The sequence below is a fragment of the Felis catus genome, chromosome E3 (assembly GCF_018350175.1).
Source record: "Felis catus isolate Fca126 chromosome E3, F.catus_Fca126_mat1.0, whole genome shotgun sequence".
Lineage (NCBI taxonomy): Eukaryota > Metazoa > Chordata > Mammalia > Carnivora > Felidae > Felis > Felis catus.
The window spans coordinates 4,638,272-4,661,792 of NC_058383.1; the positions used below are offsets into that span (position 1 = coordinate 4,638,272).

Consider the following 23,521-nt stretch of genomic DNA (forward strand, 5'->3'; position numbering starts at 1 on the left):
GGGCTGTCCTGTGGTCCTGAGCTCAGCACTTGCTTTCTTGTCCCACTGGCATCACGTCAGGTGATCGTGTAGAGAAAAGAACACGGTTTTGAAGCTGGGCTCAGCAGGTGCCATGACATAAGCACCAGTCCCTTCACTGTGTTCCTTCACAGAGAGACCACAACTGCCCTGTCGTCCCTTGGAGGACTGACATTATTTTCTCCCCATACTCTGCTCACAAGTCCACGATTCAACTAGTTCACCAATCTTGAGAGGAGTTCAGGAGTTACAGCAGTTTGATTCCTTTCACGTGACAGGGAATTTACTTTTTTGTCATGATTACCACTGTGGCAACTGAGGGGGCGGGGGGTTACCTACTAGTTGAATTTCTTCATGGCCTCTGTAGAATTTAATTTGGGGAATACTGTAACACTGTTGTGCAATGGGTCACACGTTTGCCCTCACATTAAAGGGCCTACCTGGGTGGACAACAAAACGGCATGATTTGGGACGGAGTAAGGGGCAGTGGGTGAAGTTTAGCCCTCAGGTGTAAGTGAGCTCGCGTTACTGTCTCTGGCATATTTAAGAGACTTTAGGGAAAAAATCTGAAAAGTTAACTGACCCCAAGCTGAGCAGCAGTAAATATGGGGATGGGGCAGGGGGGGCAACCCCCTGATGAAAGAGGCAGGCTCTGGCTGGCATGGAAGGGGGGTCACGGCCTTGCCTGACCACATGCCTAGTGGCTAAGCCCGACAGACTGGAGAACCGGCAGCTGCCAAGGGGGACCGCACCACCGAGCCCCAACTTTCTGATGACTGCACGTTAAGCAAGGCGTTCATCTGTTTACACTGCAAGCTTTGCCTGGTAGGTTAAATGGGAAATCAAATCACGTCCACAGAGTCTGCTCCATCCAATGTCATTACTCATCCCCTCTGTGCCACTGAGCTCAACCAGCCCCCTTCCCTCCCCACACCAAGTCCTCATCCTTTTTATGATGCAAAATTGGGCTGTTTCTTTCACATGCACTCATTTGTGCTGTTAACAACAGAGTATCTGTAAAAAAAAAAAAAAAAAAAAATTTTTTTTTTTAACATTCATCTTTGAGAGACAAAGAGAGACAGAGCGTGAGTGGGAGAGGGGTAGAGAGAGAAAGGGAGACACAGAATCTGAAGCAGGCTCCAGGCTCTGAGCTGCCAGCACAGAGCCAGACCTGGGGCTCGAACTCAGAATGCAAGATCATGACCTGAGCTGAAGTCGGACGCTTACCCGACAGCCACCCAGGCGCCCCAACAATGGAGTATCTTACATTTGCTGAAAGGAAACCTTCTAAGTACGATTTCCCATCAAGTCAAACTCACCGTTTTATGTATTCACCTCCAAGCAAGGTCACCTCTATGACAGTAATGCAGAAGACGCATCCCGAATTCAGAACGTGAAAAACAACTTGAGAAAATAGGAAATGTTTACACACATTAGTTCTTTATTGGAAGAGGCGGTTCGGACCCATTTATATATGCAAAAGGGAAGGATGACAAAATATGTAATGGCTCTGTCACCTCTTCAAATATTTTACTTAAAATATACTTTATATTAAGCTTTAAGGTCACAGTGTAGGAAATCTCTGTAGTTGCCATTAAAACTACTCTAAGGAGTATTTCCTGCTCAAAATTATGCAGGACTTCAAGATAATATACATGCAGAAAAATACACATATCTTAAGTGCACAGAACACTCAAGATATTGAGCACCCAGATTTAGAAACAGTATTACCAGCACCAGATAAATACCATTTTCAGCCTTGCCTGAGGCTAATGGATATCCTGATTTCTAACTGCATAGGAAGTTTTTCTGTTCTTATACTTTACGTAGGTGGAGTCATACAGTATGTTTGCTCCTGTGACTGGATTCCCTCGTTCAGCTCTGTGAAACTGAGCTATTATTGCAAGTACTTCTGGGTCTTGTTCCTAATGTTCTAGTCTTCTGCAGTGAATTATACCACTTGGGTTCGCTCATTCCACTGCACGCATGCCTTCAGAGAATTGTTTCTTGCAGTTTTATGCCAAGAATACTCTAGTATGTCCTTTGGTTGTCATAAATGCACAGATCTGCGAGGTTTGGGTTAAAAGGGTACATGCATGTTCAAAAGTGACAGCCTTCCAAAACGGTCATACCAGTTGGCAATAGCTCCAGCAGGGCACGCTTCCCGCGGCTCACATCCTTGCCAAAACTTGATCCTTTCTCATGCTTTTCACTTTAACCATCTCAGAGGGTGGGTGGTAGTTCCACATGGCATTTTAAATGTGCGTTTTCCTGATTACTAATAATGTAACTGTTCATGATTATCATCTGGATATCCTCTTAACTGATGTCCCCAATCTTTTTGCCCATTTTCTATTTTTTTCTTGATTTGTAAACGCTCCTTTTAAACTTTTTTTAAGTTTCATTTATTTTGAGAGAATGTGGGAGGGACAAAGAGAGAGAATCTCAAGCACTCCCCGCACTATCAGCATGGTGCCCTATGCAGGGCTCGAACTCACCAAACACGAGATCATTACCTGAGCCAAAATTGAGACAAGAATGCTCAACCAACTGAGCCACCCAGGAGTCCCCGTAAACGCTCTTTTTAAGTTACAGATCCACAGCTGGAAACTATGGCCTGCAGGCCAAATCCGGGCTGTTGCACGTGCTTTTGAACAAAGTATTATTAGGACACAGACATGTTCACAGAGGCTGTCCAGCCCACAAAGCCCCAAGTACTTATTATCTGGCCGCTTCCAAAAACGTTCACCAACCCCTCCCGTATGCTCAAGTCTGCTGTCGTATGTTGTATACATAAGTTATAAGTATCTTTTCCCTCTGTTTCTTGCCTATTTGCTTTCTTAGTGGGGTCCTTTTGATAAACAGAAGTTTCAAAAAATTAATATATCCAAATTAACTGATTTTATTTTATATTTATAGTTCAGTGACTTTGGGATCTTTTCTAAAAAAAGTTTTTTTTAATGTTTATTTTTGAGAGAGAGCACAAGTAGGAGAGGGGCAGAGAGAGAGAGGGAGACACAGAATCAGAAGCAGAATCCAGGCTCTGAGCTGTCAGCACAGAGCCGGACGCAGGGCTCGAACTCACGAGCCGTGAGATCATGACCTGAGCCAAAGTCAGACGTTTAACCAACTGAGCCATCCAGGCATCCCCGGGGACTTTGGGATCGTAAGAAAAATTTTGCTTGCTGTAAGGTTACATATAGTCTACTAAGTTTTCTTCTTAGAGCTTTATTATTTTACATTTCATATTTAGATCTGCAATCCACCTCAATCCACATTTCTATTTTCTATTAAATTATTAAACGCAATGGCAACACATTTATTAGAAAGAACATCTCTCCCATTACACTGGATTATCATTTTCATCAAAAACCAAGTGACTGTATTATGTATGGGTGTTTCTGGAGCCTTTATTGTCCCAATGGTCAATTTGTTTATGTATGTGCCAATACCACACAATTATAATATAATCTCTATGGCTTTACGACAGGTCTTCTTTGATATCAAGCAATGTAAGTTCTTCTGTTCCATCTATTCCAGAAGATATTCTTTACTATTACTGGCCTTCTGAATTTTCATTTGAATTTGAGAATTAGTTTAATTTTGATAAAAAAATTTACTAGGACTTTTAAGATTGCATTGAACTTATGAATTAATTTGGGGATAATTGAGATCTTTTTAAGACTGTCCTGGAATCCATGAATCGTATAAGTCCCTCTCAAGTTTTGTCTTTTTTTTTTTTTCCTGGATACAGTTTTTGAAAATATGGTGTTGGGTAATTTTCCCTCTAGGCACTTGAGGATTTTTGATGCTATTGTTGAGTGGTATTGCTTTTAAGTTTTTCACTTTTTATGTTCACTGCTGGTATATTAAAACATTTTTTGCATCATGACCTTGTATGCACGGACCTTGCTAAACTTACTCACGTGTTTCCTCAGAATTTTCCATGTACAGAATTATGTCATCTGCAAATAAAAGTGTTAATTCTTTCTAATCCTTATGCTCTCTGATTACTTTTCTTCCCTTACTCTCCTGGCTAGGTCTTTCTGCAGAATACTGAATACAATTAGTGACAGGAAATAACCTTGTCTTTTTTTTTTTTTTTTTAATCTTGGGAGAAAACTTCGCAAATTTCAGCACTAGGCATGCTGTCGTTTTGTGGTTTTAGACACTCTTCATCCAAGGAAGGAAGTTCCTCTCAAATCCATAGTTTGTGAAGCACATAAACGAATGTTGACTTTACCACCACATGACTTTTCTGCATCCTAGATTACTTCTTTCTATGTGATGTAGTCCAGGAATTAATTTTTGATTATTAAATGACCCCCCTTGTGTTCCTGGAGTAGTAAAACCCATTGATCGATGTCTTATCCTTTTGCCAACATCCATCTATTCTGTTGGCCCAGAACTGGGTCATGTGACCACTATAAGCAAGTTACTGGCAGTCCGAATAGAGTTCTCGTGACTGGTTTACACGAATCTGGATTCACACTCTATGTCATGTGAAGAAACGGCGGATACCCAAACTCTTCCAGCAAGGAATGAGCGGAGAAAGGACACTGAGTTCATCAACTAAAGCTGTCTGACAGAAACCTGCATTTGTCCCAAAATACTGGGAATAAGCAGTGCAGAGAAGAATGGCATAGTATTCAAATAAAATCAGAGATGAAATTTCTGAATCACGTGGTATCGGCACATGGCTCGCTCAAACCCATGCAGGATGGCATGAGACTTGTGTGTATCTTACAGACTACACAGTGCAAGGCCCTCTTTCACGGACACAGACTTAACTCCAAATCATCTATGCATAGTTTATGAAAATAGTACTTTAAACTTTTTTTGCTCAAACGTAGTTGAAAACGTTATAAAAAACCACGGGCTTACAATTTAATGATGGGGCATTCATGAAAAACCCATTTGTAAATACCTTCAAACAAATAGAAAATTATGTATTTAACTATCTGGTACTTATCAAATGTTTCACCCACAATATATAATCCCGTGTCAGTACATTTTGCCACCTTAATACTCAAATTAGAATACTGCCTTTTCCCAAATAATTCAAATCCAAGTTTGCATAGAATTACTGATAGAACACACTTTTAAAACATGATAGAAACTGCCATATATGTACTGTCCTCATTATAAACTCCTGATGATTTTATACAATGGTTTATTCAGAGCTGATAGCTTCTGGTATCTTCCCTATAAACATGTGAATTTACATCAGAAATATGGCTTTCAGTATAACAATTTCCAAGACAACAGATTTTCCCACATTCATTATTTAGACAGATCTCGCCTTGGTGTGATTCCCTGATATGTAAATACAATTTGAATTCCAAAATAAATATTAAATAGTTATCAAGTTTCACGCCTGTATAAATTATCTAGTGTCCAATGAGTTGTAGGGTCTTGCTTTGAAGGCTCTGTTTCTTCTTGCATCCTTAGGGACTCTCCTCTGTGAAAAACATTAGGTGAAGATGAATCCAATGCCTGAAGAATTTTCCCCATTCAGAAGCACGAACTCTCAGACACCGATCTTGGACTCCTTGTTGGATCTCGATATACTCAGAGGGCTCTGACTTCACAGGAGATCCCCCACAGCCAGTACGTTCACACTCCCTCTCCTGTGAATTCTCTGATGGCTATTGAAGGCTGACCTGTGGTGGAATTTTTTCCCACACTCGTTACATTCGTAGGGCTTCTCTCCGGAATGAGTCCTGTAGTGCACGGTGAGGTAGGACTTCTGAGAAAAGACTTTTCCACATTCGTTACATTCGTAGGGCTTCTCTCCCGAATGGCTTCTATAGTGTACAGTGAGGTTCGACATCCGAGAGAAGACTTTCCCACATTTACTACATTCATAGGGCTTCTCTCCCGAGTGGATCCGATGGTGGATAGTGAGATAGGACTTCTGGGAGAAGAACTTCCCACATTCGTAACACTCATAGGGCTTCTCGCCTGTGTGCACTCTTTGATGTCTAAAGAGGGAGGAGTTATGGGAGAAGGTTTTCCCACATTCGCTACAACCATAGGGTTTCTCTTCCGAATGACTTCTATAATGTATAGTGTAGTAGGACAACTCAGAGAACAATTTCCCACATATGTTACATTCATAGGATTTCTCCCCTTTCGGAAGTGACTGGTGCCCACTGAAGGCTGAACCGTCAAGGAAGATTTTCCCACATTCGTTACATTCATAGGGTTTCTCTCCTAAAGGAGCCGGAGGATGGTCGGTGAGATAGGAGAACTGAGAGAACTTTCCGCATTCACTACATTCGTGGGGTTTCTCATCTGTGTGTACCTTCCGATGCCTAATGAAGGCTGAATTTAAATTGAAGGTTTTGCCACACTCATTACATTCATAGGGTTTCTCTTCTAAATGACTTCTGTAATGGATGGTGAGGTATGACACCCGAGAGAAGAACTTGCCACACTCACTGCACTGATAGGGTTTCTCTCCTGTGTGTGTCCTCTGATGGGTAATGAGTGTAGATTTTCGGTAGTAGGATTTCCCACACTCGTTACATTTGTAAAGTTTCTCTCCCGTATGCGTTCTCTGGTGGTCACTGAGGGCAGACTTGCGGGAGAAGGATTTCCCACATTCGTTACAGGGGTAGGGTCTCTCTCCTGAATGATTCCTCTGGTGCAGGGTCAGATGGGTCTTTTGGCAGAAGGTTTTCCCACATTCATTACATTCATAGGGCTTCTCGCCTGAATGAGTCCTCAGGTGTTGGGTGAGATGTAGCTTCTGACAGAAGGTTTTCCCACACTCATTGCATTTATAGGGCTTCTCCTCCAAGTGGGATCTCCGATGGACGGTGAGGGTTCCCTTTTGGCTGAAGGACTTCCCACATACATTACATTCATAAGGTTTCTCTCCCGTGTGGGCCCTCTGATGTATGATTAACTTTGACTTCTTACAGAAGGATTTCCCACACTCGCTGCACTCAAAGGGCTTCAATTCCATCTGTGATCTCTGGTAAACATTAAAATTTGACATCTGGATGAAGTCTGACCCGGAGTCATTCCATTCGTAGGGCTTCTCCCCCATATAAGCTCTCTTATGAGTAAGGAAAACAGCTTCGTTGTCTAAGGCTTCCATGCATTCACTGTATTCAAAGGGTTTCTCCAAAAGATTAACGTTCTGAAGAATACTTTCTGCGTTTTGAGAATAGCCTTCCCCATTTTGGTTACACTCATAGGGTTTGTCTCCGTGGTCCGTCTTTCCGCACTCGCTACATTCACTGGGTTTCTTTCTCGCATAGCTGCCGTCACTGATGATTAATTCTGAAGTTGATTCTAAATTCTTTCCACATGAGACACAAGTGTGAGATAGGACGCTTGAAGGAACAAGGCTTGTTTCCACATTATGTGTTGTATCAAATGCATCCTCTCTCTCCTCATTTGGGGTTTTGCTGTTGGTAGAAACAGCCTGCCTTGAAATGTCATCTCCATTTTCTGGGATTCTCTCTATCAGGTCATCAACTTTCCAGACTTCTAAAAAGGAATAAAATTAAACAAACCTTGTGAATCTGAACACAACAGGTACAGAATGGGCTGACTCTGGCTGTATGGCCAATCTCTGCAATAAAATAGTCACAAGTGTACAATCGTCTGTTCCCCTTTGTTTGTCCTACAAGACAGAAACACACACAAATACACACACATATGGGGATGGGGTAGACCCAGGAAAGGGACAAGTGGAATAGGACTGAGAACTATAGACAAAAGGGAGAGTAAGTTCACACCGAATAAAGTAGTACCTTTATTACTTCACAAACTATGTTCAAAACTTTGGTAGAAAAGGTGAAATAAACCTTTCACCGACATTTGATGAGCAGAGGGCAATGTCACTGAAAGAGCACCAGATTAAGGCGGACCTGGGGGGAATCTGGAGCACATCGGTCAGACGGTAGAAGAGTAATTGATGTACGAACATTCAAAGAAAATAATCAAGTATGGCCTACGTTTGGAAGCAAGAGATCACCATTTACGTTAAACTGTAATATACTGCTTCACACCTAAGATTACCATGGTGACGTTCTCACTAGCCCAGACCCTTCCAAAATTTTTGCCTTTCTACTCTGTACGTAAATCCAAATAATCATTCTAAAAATTCCAATCTCCTCACCTTTAGAGACAGTCCCCCACCCCTGTCCCCCAGTCCCTCTCCCCTGGGAGTCTCCGACTCCCCAGCCCTGGTTCACCTTCACCTGGAAGGAGAGTTCCTTCCAGGCACATAACTGTCTGAAAGAAATGCAAGATGGACCCGATGGCAAGAGACCCGGCCGCTCAGATCGGCTCTCTGAAGTGTTCTGACGGGCTTACATAAGCCTAACTGCACTTATTTGCACAACAGAGCGTGGCAGCTAAGAGGACAGAGATGAAGCTACCTTGATTCAAATCCACCACTACTGGCTGGGACTTGAGCAAGGTATTTAACTGTGATGCGGCTTCACACAGCTGAAATATGCCCAGACCACCGGGCTGGGAAAGGACCAACTTAGTGCAAGCAAATCGCTCAGAATAGTATAGGATATGAAACAAATATCCATCAATTTCTTTCAACTTGCTGACCTGAATTTCCTAAAACCAGTCATGTCCCTGACGTAACACCAAATGAATCCTGAGAACAGAGTTTCCATACACGCAGGTTTCATTTTGTACAAAACCTTGAATGTCAGATTTCTAAAGTGGCCCCCACAGTATTAACTTTTATTTCTGCGTATCTTACAAGTTTTTGGAGCCTCTGAGCTATTATCATTAGCTGCTCTCATCCACAATCAGTGCAATGGCCGACAGTTCTGTGCTCAGAAATCTACACCATCCCTGGCCCCAAAGCCCCAAATACCAATAGGAAAAAACAGAGAATTTATCATTCACCAGTAAGATTTTTCAATTACCTGGATTCACAAATATACTCAAAGTAGCAATTTGCTAGTCTTCCAAAAATACCTCCTGCTCCAGGAAGCCAGGCTATGCCCACTTATTCCCAACCACCAGCCTGTGCTGATGCCCTTGTTCATTCAATGTGGCTTCCAGCACTGGCTACACTCAAAACCTATCTATACTTCAGGGGAAGCTCTAAAATATGTATTAAATCTTGGGGCACCTGGTGGCTCAGTCAGTTTAAGTGTCTGACTTCAGCTCAGGTCATATCTCACAGTTTGTGGGTTCAAGCCCCACATCGGGCTCTGCGTGGACAGCGTGGAGCCTAGGTGGGTTTCTCTTTCTCCCTCTCTCTCTGCCCCTCCCTCACCCGTGCTTTCTCTCTCTCTCAAAATAAATAATAAGTATAAAGTTGAACAAAGATCAAAATGGCTGCAGTAATGCTTCCATGAAGCTCAATTTTTTATTTATTTTTTTTTTTTTTAGATTTTATTTTTAAGTGATCTCTATACCCAGTGTGGGGCTCAAACCCACAACCCTGAGATCAAGAGTTGTGTGCTCCTCTGACGGCACCAGCCAGGTGCCCTGAAGCTTGATTTTCTTTTTTAATTTTATTTTTTTTAACATTTATTTATTTTTGAGACAGAGAGAGACAGAGCATGAATGGGGGAGGGTCAGAGAGAGAGGAAGACACAGAATCCGAAACAGGCTCCAGGTCCTGAGCTTCAGCACACAGCCCGACGTGGGGCTCGAACTCACAGACCACGAAATCATGACCTAAGCTGAAGTTGGACGCTTAACCGACTGAGCCAACCAGACACCCCATTAATTTTTTTTTTTAATGTTTACTTGTTTTTGAAGGAAAGACAGAGAGTGAGCAGGGGAGAAGCAGAGAGAGAGAGAGAGGGAGACACAGAATCTGAAGGAGGCTCCAGGCTCTGAGCTGTCAGCACAGAGCCGCCTGATGTGGGATTTGAACTCACAAACTGTGAGATCACGACCTGAGCCGAAGTCAGATGCTCAACCAACTGAGCCACCCCCCGAAGCTCAATTTTAAAGTAAGCTTCTTCCTGTCTTCCTCTCCTTTCTTCTCAGCCCATTCAGGAACCCGTCACCCCCCTGAAGACTAGCGATGCTGGCGGCATGTACAGTTCTGTCGAGACCTGCTAGATCCTGTATTTCCCTATAAAACCGCCAGTGCCCTCCCCCTGGCGGGCTTGGAGTCTTGAAGGCCACAGCGTGCTGCAGCCTCCTTTGGCCGGCAAAGCGACGCAGCTACTGTTCCTCTTTACCCCGAACTCTGTGTCTGCGTTGTATTTTGGCTGCAAAGCACAGAGGTCCGTTTTCAACAATTTAGGGCCTGCATTCAGCATCACCAAACAGAGCACAGGTGCACCCTCGGCGGAGCAGCTCAGGGAGGGGACAGGTTTTGGTGGCTGAGTGCACAGAGGAAGGAGTGAAATGGGCAGAAAACCAGCCCAAGGCATTTCATAGCAAGGAAGGAAAGACAAAAAGAATGAACGTGAGAGTCTCAAGTTGATTTTTCTCTTGGACTTCTGAACGCCAGAAAACAAAGGAATTCTGTGCTACTGGGGGGAGGCTAAGTTACTAGGGGGGAGACGGGGGAGGGAGGAAGGCACCGGATCCTCAGCACAGGCTCACGCGGAGGTTCCCCACAAGTGCAAATCAAATGCAAAAGGAAAGCAGCCCACACGGGCGCCTGGGCTCAGAGCTGCCTTCAGTGACTCCCAGGGGTCTGGGGCCACCATGTTTAAAACCGTAACGTGCTCCTGACATACCTGGACGACTCCGACACGGCAGGTCACCTTCCACTACCCACGGCTCCTCTCCCTGCTCCAGCTTGAGGATCACTTTCGGTTTGGTGCTGTCGTACCCTGTGAGTGAGGAATGGAGGCAGGCTGGGACCGGCTGCACACCTTTCAGGTCTCTGAGTCCAAGATGCTGCCTCGGAGGCTGCCTGATCGAGTGCCCGGTTTTGCACCTTAGCAAAATCCAGACGTTTCGATGGAGGATTAAACAGACCAATAGCCTAGCGGGAGCCCAAAGAGAGTTAAATGGTGCTATCATTTATTTCTTCAAACTTGAGGGAAGAAAATCACTAAATTGGCAGGCCCCCGACCCCGCCCCCCAAAGCAGCAACCGGAAGCAGGCTCTCCTCACCCACGGAGACAAGGTGGCTGTAGTTCTCCAGCATCACGTCCCGGTAGGTGGTCTTCTCCTCCGGCTCCAGCTGCTGCCACTCCTCCTGGGTGAAGTCCACGGCCACATCCCTGAATGACACTGGTCCCTGTAATGGCACGGTGATCGAAACCGGTAACACGGAGGAGATGTGTGGGCACAGGAGCTGACCAAGTTCGCCGGTAAAATGAACTATGAACACTGAAAATCTGACTTTATGTCACGGATTGTACAATCAAACAAACCATAATGGAAATACACTGCCTTTGGGTCCTTTTTATTAAGTGTTTATTTATTTTTGTGAGAGAGAGAGAGGGAGAGGGAGACGGAGAGAGAGAGAGAGAGAGGACAAGCGGGGGAGGGACAGAGAGAAGGAGACACAGAATCCGAAGCAGGGTCCAGGCTCCAAGCTGTCAGCACAGAGCCTAACTTGGGGCTTGAATCCACGGACCATGAGATCATGACCTGAGCCGAAGTCAGACGCTTAGCCGACTGAGCCACCCAGGTGCCCCTGTCTTTGGTTCCTTTAACTGCCCCCCTAAAAACCAAACTCCCAAACCAGAAAACCAACGGAGTTCCCGTTCTGCCAGTGGGCTGAATTTTGGGGGACGTGAGGTGAGTAAAGCTCCTGCCAGGGCAACACCACACAAATGGACAAGCATCGGATTCCCTGGCCTTCTCTCCGGCCACCTTTCCTAGCAGGGCCTCTGGCCCCCTCTTCACAGGGTGTGCGTAGGGCCCGTCCACGGTCTCCTCCTTCCTGCCTGACGCACCTCCTGCTTCAGCTCTTTCATCTTGGACTTTGACCCTCACGGGGGCTAGCCACCTGGGGCCACCCGTGTGGCTAAGTGTTCTACTTCCTCCCTGTGTTGGTCCAAACAGCGCATCTCAAATACCTCTCTTGCAGCGACATGGTTGGTTGCGCTGACGAACGCCCGAGACGTCAGGGTGAGGTCTATCGCAGGGAGAGTGCCTTAACATACTTTGAATGTTGGGGCACCTGGGTGGCTCACTCGGTTAAGCGGCCGACTTCAGCTCAGGTCATGATCTCGTGGTCCGTGAGTTCGAGCCCCGCGTGGGGCTCTGTGCTGACAGCTCAGAGCGTGGAGCCTGCTTCGGATTCTGTGTCTCCCTCTCTCTCTGCCCCTCCCCTGTTCATGGTCTGTCTCTCTGTCTCAAAAATAAATAAATGTTTAAAAAAAATTAAAACAACAACAGCAACAACAACAAACTTTGAATGTTATGCTGCCAGGCTTGGCGTCACAGGTGTGGCGGGGTACTGCCCGGGGTTCAGTGGGAAAGATGCGGACATGAAAAAGGACCAATGGCTGAAAACAGACAGCATCAGTATTGAACAGGTTGGCAGGGAAGAACAGGGCACAGAGACCAAGACCCTTCTCCAGGACCACTTTTCTTTTTTTAATGTTCATTTATTTATTTTGAGAGAAAATGCAAGCAGGGGAGGCACACAGAGAGAGGGAGAGAGAGAGAATTCCAAGCAGGCTCCACACAGCACAAGGCCCGACATGGGGCTCGAACTCACGAACCATGAGGTCATGAACTGAGCCGAGATCAAAAGTCAGACACTTAACCGACTGAGCCACTCGGATGCCCCAAGCACAGTTTTCTGACAATAAGAGTTGATTCCAATTCAGGAGAGGACGCCGAAGGTACACAGTCACTTTCCAGCCTCGAAAAGAAAACGAAATCCTCTCATAGTCCAAATCAAACCGATATAAAAACAGAGACTGTTACCTAGAGCAGGCGTCTCTGAAGAGACTCCGGAGATGTGGGGTTGACAAGAGGAGAACTGAGAGCTGCGGAACACAGAGCTGCACGCAGGGCACACGCTGGGCACCGCAAGAGAGGACGGCGGACGCTAATGGAGCCCTGGAGCATCCCCAGGCCCATCGGGAGGGCCCGGGGTTCCCTGTCGGCAGCAGAAGTGAAGGGAAATTAACCACAGGCCTACCTGAGCAGCCTGGGTGGCTGCCGGTTTTCAGTGCACACAGCAGCCCGATGAGGGTCGGATGGTAAGAACGCTCTGGCCGCGGGCACTGTGGCCACACACACTTCAGAGCCTCTGTAATTAGGGTGGCCACACGCTCACCGTCCAAACCAAAAACTTCCGTGTGGGGTAAATGTTAAACCAGAAGGAATACAGGTGCAACAAGATGGTCTCAGGCAAACCAGGCCATACATGAGCTCCATCCGTGTTGGACACGGATGATTTTCCTGAGGGCGGTGTCTGTCAGCACAGAGCCTGATGCAGGGAAGGCGCGGCCTGGAGCCTGCTTCTGATTCTGTGTTTCTCTCTTTCTCTGCCTCTCTCTCTCTCTCTCAAAAATGAATGAACATTAAAAAAAAAATTCTTTTCTAAATAGCATTACCAGGGGTGCCTGGGTGGCTCAGTTGGCTAAGTATCCAACTCTTGATCTTGGCTCGGGTCATGATGTCAGAGTTCGTGAATTCAAGCCCCATGTCGGGCTCTGAGCTGACAGTGTGGAGCCTGCTTGGGATTCTGCCCCTCCAACTCTCTCTCTCAAAATTAACTCAACAAATAGAATTACCATAGGATCCAGCAATTCTTTTGAGTGTATGCTTGTAAGAACTGAAAGCAGGGCCTTCAAAGAGCTACTTATATGTTCACAGCAGCATTACGTACCATCGCTAAGACATACAAGTAACCCAAGCGTCCACCGACAGGCGAAGAGATAAGCAAGATGTGGTCCATATGTACAACGGAGTCATCCTCAGCCTTAAAAAGAAAGGAAATCCTGGCACCTGCTCCAACATGGACGAACTCTGAGGACACTATGCTCGTTGAAAATAAACCAGTTACAAAACGACGAACAGTGTGCGAATCTACTTAAATGAGCAATCACACTCAGAGACAGAGAGGAGAATGGCTGCAGGGGCTGGGAGAGAAGGGGAGTTATTATCTGATGCGGAACAGAGTTTCAGTTTTGCAGGATGAGAAGTATTCTTGAGATGGTTGATAGTGATGGTTGCCTAACAATGTGAATGTACTTAATGCCAACGAACTGGGTATCTTAAAATGGTTAAAACGGTGAATGAATTTCATGTCATGTGTAATTTACCACAATAAAAACACTGGAAGAAAAAAAATGAAGTGATATCTACCTAAACACATATCGCTAAGCCACTAACTTCTAGAGCTCCGCAGACTTCCCCTCCACAAGGGAAAGCGCAAAATGGGGTCATTAGGTGAATATATTCACGTTAGCTGTTAGGAATTTTTCTCTCAAAAACTGAAATTAAAAAAATCAAGAATTCTCACCAATTGAGGAAAAACGAGTAAGTAAAAACTAAGCATCAAGGTGAGCTGGTCAGCAATAATGGAATCAATTTCATAAAGGGAACGACTTACAATTTTTCCACTGATTTATATTTTTTAACAAATTAAGCAGGATATTGCTTCCATAACATGAGAACATTCTCCTAAAAACAGCCATCACAAAATGCTTAGAGATTAAAGACCAAATTGTTGAATTTTTTTAAATCCCCAAGGAACAGGCTTAAATAACAAATGGGACACAAAATATATAATCTAGGAAATCTCTCAGATAACTAGAAATTGAAATGATGAGATAAAGCTTGAGATATGAAAGCCAAATCTGACAGATTTGACGTTTTCACAACGAACGAGAAAAAAAAAAAAAAAAAAAAACAACTGAAAACGATACCTGAGCTGAAGAATCAAGTAAGCCTTCGCATCAAAAGGGGCCATCCAATTCGCAAACAGGACTACTGGGAGGAAAATACAGATCTAGAAACTTCCTGACAAAATACCCAAAGCGGAAAAATTAAGGAAAAAAAATCCTAAAAAGTTACAAGGGTGGAAAAAACACCCTTAGGTACCCCTGGGAACTGCCACTCTACTTCTCACCTGAGAAAAACCCACAGAGAACTGCCCACTGCTTGTGAAGGAAAAAGGATTTCGAACCCAGAACTGTATATGAAGCCAAGCTATCACTGAGGCATGCAGACATTGTAAAGGTATTTGCAGCGAAGCAGGACAACTGATTTATCAAAGGGAACAATTTCCTTCAAACACTCGAGATACCCTTCCACCCCAGCCCGAACAGGGGGTACAGAAGCCCCAGCGGAGGAGGCAAGAAGGTTTCCAGAGTTGCTGCCAGGAGTAGTTCCGGCGACCGCGAACACTGAACTCGTATTTCAGAAGAGAAGCGCTCAGCAAATGTGCCCCATGGCCCTGCTACTTACAAAGTCCTCATCAACAAGGGTTTATATCACTTACAAAGTCTGCATCAACAAGGGTTCATACCACTGATCCGGATGCCACGGCTGAGACTGCCCAAGACTGCAGAGTTGAGCTCACTGGCCACCCAGAGCAGGGCGTCCCAGCTGGTCCAGGCCAAGTGAGCCTGTGAACTGCCATGGAGAGTAAGAACCTTCTGGGTTCTCAGTCCACACGGCAAGGAGTAGCAGGATTAGAAGACCGATCGATCAATAAATAGGATAGATAAAATTACACAGTATCTCTTACATCAACACAAACATCCACAACGAAATATCAGCAAACAGAAAACAACACCAGACTGAAACGGTAACATATAATATCTAAGCGGCACTTACTCCAAAAATACAGACCTGTTTAATCTTTGAAAATCCACTGACACAACATGCCATTATAATACAGCTAAGAAAAGACTGATCTCCACAAAGATGCTGCAAACACCTGACAATATTTGAACTACATGCGTGATTAAAAAATTCCTCACAAAAACAGAAATGGATACTTCACTAGCACGGACTTGCATACACACACACACTCTTGTACCCTGAGATGCAAAGTACGTGTGATACGTGCATACACGTACCCATCTCAATCACACACAAGCACATGTATGCTTTTTAAGTTTACACAGATGAGGACACGCACGCACATGTGTATTTATGGAGACTTCTCAGTTCTAAAATCGGGGTTTTACTTAATGGACAAACACTAGACTCATTCTCAGTAAGATCGGGAACGGGGCAAAGTGCTACCTCTGATTGGAGAAAAACAATCAGAGGCATAACAATCAACAGAGAAAAGGTGAAACTATTATTTGCAGGTGATACACTACACCTAGAAAACTCAGAGAGTCAAAAACAAAACCGACTCAATGAAAGAATTCTGTGAGATGACAGGATATAAAATCAACACACAGAAAGCAACAGCCCTCAGGGTGCCTGGCTGGCTCGATGGGAGGAGCTGGCGACTCTTGATCTTGGGGTTGTGAGTTGGAGCCCCAGGCTGGGTGTAAGGATTAGTTAAATAAACTTAAAAAAGAAAAAAAGAAAGAAAAAAAATCTTAAAAAAACAAAACAAAGCCAAAAACCCTCGTTACGTAAAAAGAAGCGTACAGTTTACAGAGCAACAGAAAAGATAAAACTGTTAATAAGAAATGTATAGAGTGTTATGCTAAGTGAAATAAGTCACACAGAGAAAGATAGATACCATATGTTTTCACTCTTATGTGGATCCTGAGAAACTTAACAGAAGACCATGGGGGGAAAAAAAATTAGGGAGGGAGGCGAACTATAAGAGATTCTTAAAAACTGAGAATAAACTGAAGGTTGGCGGGGGGTGGGGGAAAGGGGAAAGTGGGTGATGGGCATGGAGGAGGGCACCTGTTGGGATGAGCACTGGGTGTTGTATGGAAACCAATTTGACAATAAATTTCATATATTAAAAAAAAAAATGTGTAAAATCTATAGCAGGAAAACTTTAAAAACAGTCCCGAAAGACACAGAGGTACACTTGAACAAATGGCATGACGCTTTGTTCCTGCACAGGTCAACTCAGTAACACAAAGATGCAAGTTACCCCCAATTACTTTACAGATGTGTGTGATCCCAACAAAAAGATCAAAAAACTTTTTTCGTGGGGGGCCTGGGTGGCTCAGTCGGTTGAACGTCTAACTCCTACTGAGGTCATGATCTTGCGGCTCGTGTTTTCGAGCCCTGAATTGGGCTCTATGCTGTCAGCACAGAGCCCACTTCTGATCCTCTGTCTGCCTCACTCTGAACTTCCCCAACTTGCACTCTCTCAAAAATAAACAAACATTAAAAAAAAAAAAAAAATCTTTTGCCTGGAACTAGGCAAGCTGGCACTAAAGTTCATATGAGGGGAAGAAATCAAGAACAATTAGGAAAATCTCCAAAGAAAGCGGCAGTTTAGGGGGCCTAATCCTACCAGTTTTAAAACACAACCTTCATGGGGCGCCTGCCTGGCTCAGTCAGAAGAGCATGAGACTCTTGATCTTGGGGTTGTGAGTCCAAGCCCCACATTACTTAAATACACATTAAAAAAAAAAAAAAAAGACCCCAACCTTTATGAATGAAATGGTTTGGTTCGGCACGAGAATGGAGACGTGTCTGTGACGTAGAGCACCAAGTCTAAAAACAGACTTTACAATAATCCACGGAACTGACTGCAATAAACAGTGTTGGAGTAACGGTAGTCATTTGGGCATGGACAAAACAGCATCCGTATCTTACACCATAAAAGAAAAAAGTCCAACTGATCAGTGATCTAAATGTAAAATATTCAGCAACACAGAAAACAAACAAACACAAACTATGGGTGAATTTCCCCATAACCAGTGCGGAGAAAGGTTTCTAACTATGACTCAAGATATTGGGACTGCTTTCAGCCAAGACGAAGAAGGACTGGATTTACCCTCCCTCCTGAAAGGACACCAAAAAACAGAATATACAAAGCTGTGGTCTCCAAGATGCTGATCTTGAAGCAACGATCGTGGACAGTAATCAGAGACAGGAAATAAACAAGGTGAGGCCTGTGGTTACTGCCTTGAGAGTTTCCAGCCCTGCAGCAGGGAGGGAGAACCCAAACAGAGGTGAGGACGGTTGACACACTGGGGAAACAGGTAGGAAAGTATAGCCCGTACAGAAAATCATCAATCGACCAAAGTGGGCCCAGAGCGGACACAGATGTTATAAGCGCCAGAGCACAAGGAAACAGTTTATAACGGGATTCCTTATGTTCAAAATATCTGAGTAGGAACAGGGAGGATATAAACAAAGACTCAGACTGAACTTCCGCACATAAAAGCTACAGTGTCTGAGATGAAAAGTACAGCAGACTAGATGAACACACTGCCGGAAAAAAAGATGAGTCAACTCAAAGCACAGCAACAGAAGCTTATATAAGATGAAGCACCCAGAGAGAACAGAGTTTGAAGAGAATGAAGAGTGTCAGTGAGCGGTGGGACAACTTCAAGTGGCGGAACATACAGGTAAGAGGAATCCATGCAGGGCGGATGGATGGGGAGACGGGGGGCATAGCTGAAGAAATACGATCAAAAATGTCTCACAGTTGCCGAAAATCATAAACATGCAGATCCAAGAAGTTCAAGGAGATCCCCAAGCACAGAGACATGAAGAAAACAATACCAAGACCTCTCACAATCAAACTGCTCAAAACCAGAAACAAAGAGAAAAGTTTAGGGGTGCCTGGGTGACTCAGTCAGTTAAGCGTCTGACTCTTGATCTCAGCTCAGGTCATGATCTCCCAGTTCGTGACTTCGAGCCCCGCCTCGGGCTCTGTGCTGACAGTGTAGAGCCTGCTTGGGATCCTGTTTCTGCCTCTCTCTCTGCCCCTTCCACCCCCTTCTCTGAAAATAAGTAAATAAAAACTTAAAAACTTAAACGCAGCAAGAGGAAGAAAAATAAATAAAAACCAGGTTATATACAGAGAAGGAAGGTGAGGAGGACATCATATTTCTCTTGGAAACAATGTAAGCGAGAAGACAGCAGAGGAACAGGTTTGAAGCACAGGAGAAAAACCAGCATAGCTCCCTTGACATAAAAGCCAACGCAAAAATAAAGGCGTTTTCAGACATACAAGGCCTGAAGGAACTCATCATCAACTAGAAGAAGAGGTGATGGAAGTCCTTCAGGCAGAAGGAAAATGACAGAAAATAAGAATCTGGATTTTTTCAGAAAAAATAGTAACTATGCTATTCTCCCTTATTCTTTAAAAGATAACTGTTTACGTAACAATCACAATGTACTGCAGGGTTGATCCTGCCTGTAAACGCAAAATGCAACAACAGTTTAAGGACCCAGAAGGGACAAATGGAAGGGACCATAACCTTCCTGCATGCTAAGCAAAAGAGAACATCACTTCAAGAGAAACTGTGATGAATTAAAGCTGCATACTACAAACCCTAAAGCACCCACTGAAATAACAACCGTGCTATAGCTAACAACCCCACAAAGGATGTGAAATGGAATCATAAAAAAAATTCAATTAGTCCAAAGGAAGGAAAACAAGGAAGAAAGAGGAGACAAAGCTGATGGGACAACTAGAAATCAAAGACAATGGACTACAACCTAACCAGTTATGCCAATAATTGTATTAGGTGTAAATGGCCGAAGCAGCCCAATTAATAGAAACTGTCAGACTGGATTAAAAAAAAAAAAAAAAAGCAAGACCCTACTATGTGCTGTCTACAGGAAATGCACTTATTAAAAAGATGTTTATTTATTTATTTTGAGAGAGGGAGTATGTGTGCACGAGCAGTGGAGGGACAGAGAGAGAGAGAGAGAGAGAGAGAGAGAGAGAGAGAGAGAGGGAGAGAATCCCAAGCAGGTTCCACACTGTCATCACAGAGCCAGACAGGGGGCTCAAATTCAGAAACTGCAAGATCACGACCTGAGCCAAAATCAAGAGCAGACGCTTAACTGGAAATAAAAAATTGCTATAAAGGAAATTACTGGGAAAACTTGTTAAATCAGAAGGTGAACTATAGCTTCGATAAAAATATTATATCAAAGTTACATTTCCTGAATTCAGTATCTTTGATCTCAGGAGGTACAATCTGAAAAGGGACATGACAGATGACATCCACTCTCAAATGGTTCAGAAAAAAATACATATATACACAGAGATAATAAAGCAAATGTGGGAACATGTCAAAGTCTGGAGTATCTGGGCAAAAGGAACACGGGAGTTCTTCGTACGATCCTTGCAACTGCTGTGCAATTTGAAGTTTTTTCAAAATAAAATGCTGAATCAAAACGAAAGCTATCAAATATATAGGGGATGTTTCAAAAGACTCAGAAACCAATCTGAAGAGATTCCTCTGGTCAAAGACAGATCCACCTAGACACCAAATAGAGTGACAACTTCAGTGTACTGAAAAACTTAAAACGCGTCTAACCCCGTGAGCTAATGATAACAAAACGAAACACACAAACTAAATTCCTGTTGCACAGGAGCCTACTCAATATTGTGGAAATTATCTTTTCTGTGTGAACCACAGAACGATTTGAGAGATGCTTTCCTTTAGAAAAGTATTCTAGCTAGTAAATGAAGAAGCAACGGTAAAGCAGCATGTATCACTTTGTCTCCCCTGAAGAATTGGCAATGAACATCAGCCAATGGAGGTTAACATCACACACACAAAAAGACAGGATTAGAACACGGCCTCCAGGAGAAAGTAGACAAGGGTCATGAGGAACAAAGTCTTGCCAAAACAACTGAACGTAAATGGCTAAACTTCCCAAGTTAACTACCAATTTTACAAGACTTACTGGGAATTAAAAAAAAAAAAAGTGTGAAAGTTAAAATGACAGCAATGTGATACAGACCATGGGAAACTAAGGATAAACCCAATTTCGTCAAAACATAAATTACAAAATAACACAAGAGACACACAGGGGGAGCTACTATTAAAAGATTTAAAAGACAGGGCGCCTGGGTGGCTCTGTCAGTTGAACGTCGGACTCCTGGTCTTGGCTCAGGTCACCATCTCGATCGTGGGATCTTGTGAAATCGAGTCCCACGTGGGGCTCTACAATGACAGCATGGAGCCTGCTTGGGATTCTCTCTCTCCCCCCACCCCTCTCTCTGACCCTTCCCCACTCGAGATCTCTCTCTTTCTCTCTCTCTCAAAAATAAATGGACAAACATTAAAAAAAAAATTTAGGGGCACCTGGTGGCTCAGTCAGTTAAGCATCCGACTTCGGCTCAGGCCATGATCTCACAGTTCATGAGTCTGAGCCCCATGTTGGGCTCTGTGCTGACAGCTCAGAGGATTCTGAGGCATTCACACAGAGGATTCTGCGTCTCCCTCTCTCTGCCCCTCCCCACTCACACTCCTGTCTCTCTCCCTGTCAAAAATAAATAAACATTTAAAATGAAAAAATTTAAAAGACTTATCGGCCAGCCACAACATGTGGACTCTTACGCGTATCCTGATTGAAAAGAACAAACCCAAAACATTCAGAAAACTGTGAACCTCTGAACACCAAATATTATATATTAAAAAAGAAAGATAATGTGGGCTATCCCCACCCCCTCTTTCAAAGACTCCTCATCAGCTCAAGGTATTTACAGAAATACTTCAGGTGACTTGTTTTAGAGGCCAAGAACCAAGAGACCCCAGGAGAAAGTATCCATTTGTAAGTAACAGGTCAACAGCAAACACATGGTGATGTGAGGTAAGGCTGGAAAACGCCCAACGGATTTGACTGTAATGAGGTCAATGCTAATCTTTACCACCACATTCAGGAGAGCGGTGAGGACAAAACCCAAGCGCTGAGGATTAACGGAAACAGACGTGAGGACACATTTACTAGAGAATACCTTCCCGTACCATTTACGGCACAACCCGAATAAACAGTAACAGAAGCATCTGAAGGATGAACAGGCCATTTCCTCAGGACTTCGCTTTTACCCCTGTATTAAACAGTAGCAGGGAAAACATGTCTGGCTGGATCACAGCATTTTGGTGCATGTCATTTCTCCCTGGGCGGGCCCTCAGCTCAGATAAGCTACAAGTATAAGCCACGTGTTGCAATGACATTAAAGGTTGTTACCGGGAAAGCTATCCCTGGTTATTTCAATTTTAACAAGAAAATTTTTTTCAAGTCTTGGGAAATCTTTAAAACCCACAAGTAACAGACTGGGTTCTTCTTACAGTCAATACAAATCACGTAATGGGCGGTACTCTTCCTTTTCTGTAACTGTCAGGAACATCAGTTACATTTGTAGCTATAGGGGCACGTGGGCAGTCCAGTCAGTTAAGCCTCTTCCGCTCAGGTCATCATCTCCCCGATCTCGCCGTTCGTGGGTTCGAGCGCCATGTCGGGCTCTGTGCTGACAACATGGAGCCTGGGGCCTACTTTGGATTCTCTATCTCCTTCTCTGCCCTTCCACTGCTCAAGCTCTGTCTCTCTCTCTCAAAAGTAAACATTAAAAAAAAAAATTAAAAAAAATATTTGTAGCTCTACCCCCACAGCCCTGAAGTAGCCCACTATCTACACACATAAACTCAACAAGGACTCTGGGTGCCGATCCAAATCCTAACAATTTTATTTTACACGATGATGTCTTTTATTTATTTCTACATTCCCACTGTAAAATCTGGAACCATGTAAACCTCCTAAAATGCATTAAAAAACAAGTAAGAGAATATATACAGACAAAGGAAAGCTCACCTGGGACTCATTCATTTTCTACTGCTCTTGGAAATGCGTACAGACTGTTAACGGTGGACCTAGGGAAGGAGAAAGAAATAACAGAAGTCATGGGTAATCTGGCCTGCCCAGGCAGGAGCATCCTGCATAGTAACCGCCAAAGAAAAGCTCATAAAATGACACCCTGTGAACACTTACAAGGAGCTAAGGATGTGACAAAGGTGGAACACAAAGCATACCTGTTACTCCCACATATCAGGAGATGTTTGGTTTTAAGTTTTTTAATGTTTGTTTATTTTTGAGAGACAGAGCGTGAGCAGGGGAGGGCCAGAGAGAGAGGGAAACACAGAATCCAAAGCAGGCTCCAGGCTCCGAGCTGTCAGCACAGACGCTGATGCAGGGCTCGGATTCACTGACCATGAGATCAAGATCTGAGTTGAAGTTGGACCCTTAACCAATGGAGCCACCCAGGCGCCCCACAGGAGATGTTTAGATGGGTTACCCTCGTTGGTTAATATAAATATTCATTCCTTTTTTAAATAGTTTGCCTTCATTAAATTAATGTTGCCAAAAAAAAAAAAAATCTCCCCTTACACCGTTTACAAATTTTCTTACTGTGTCTTCAAACTGTTTAAAATCAAAGTATCCAGAGGAAAAAAGAATATTAGCTCTCCAAAACGGGACAGATGGGCATCATCAAGGCACGATTTTGTTTTTATATTATCTAACTTAACTAGGTTATCATTGCACGTAAGAAGAAAACTTAAACAGAGTGGAAGCACATTGGCGCAGGAGTTGAGTCGCATCCACAATCCCACCCATAGACTCGGTCACCCTGCAAGAGCCACCTCCCTTCTCAGGCCCAACCTCCTCCTCTGTCACCCCAGCGGCCGCGGCCGCAGCAGCAGCAGCAAACCCTCTCAGGCTTGTC

General features: G+C 44.0%; 1 protein-coding gene across 3 annotated transcripts in view; it reads right to left on the reverse strand.

The window, feature by feature from the left end:
- Nucleotides 1-1,439: 1,439 nt before the first annotated feature.
- The window catches only part of RBAK (RB associated KRAB zinc finger), a 31,426-nt gene continuing 9,344 nt past the window's right edge, over nucleotides 1,440-23,521 (reverse strand). For 2 of the 3 annotated variants that reach the window (XM_006941901.5, XM_006941902.5), the window contains exons 2-5: nucleotides 22,612-22,670; nucleotides 11,095-11,221; nucleotides 10,713-10,808; nucleotides 1,440-7,521 (exon numbers count right to left, since the gene is read on the reverse strand). In XM_006941901.5, coding sequence (XP_006941963.1) covers nucleotides 5,606-7,521; nucleotides 10,713-10,808; nucleotides 11,095-11,221; nucleotides 22,612-22,626 — 2,154 coding nt within the window. In that variant the 5' untranslated portion in view covers nucleotides 22,627-22,670 and the 3' untranslated portion in view covers nucleotides 1,440-5,605. The remainder of the gene's footprint in view (nucleotides 7,522-10,712; nucleotides 10,809-11,094; nucleotides 11,222-22,611; nucleotides 22,671-23,521) is intronic. The other variant, XM_019820394.3, reaches the window with a different exon arrangement.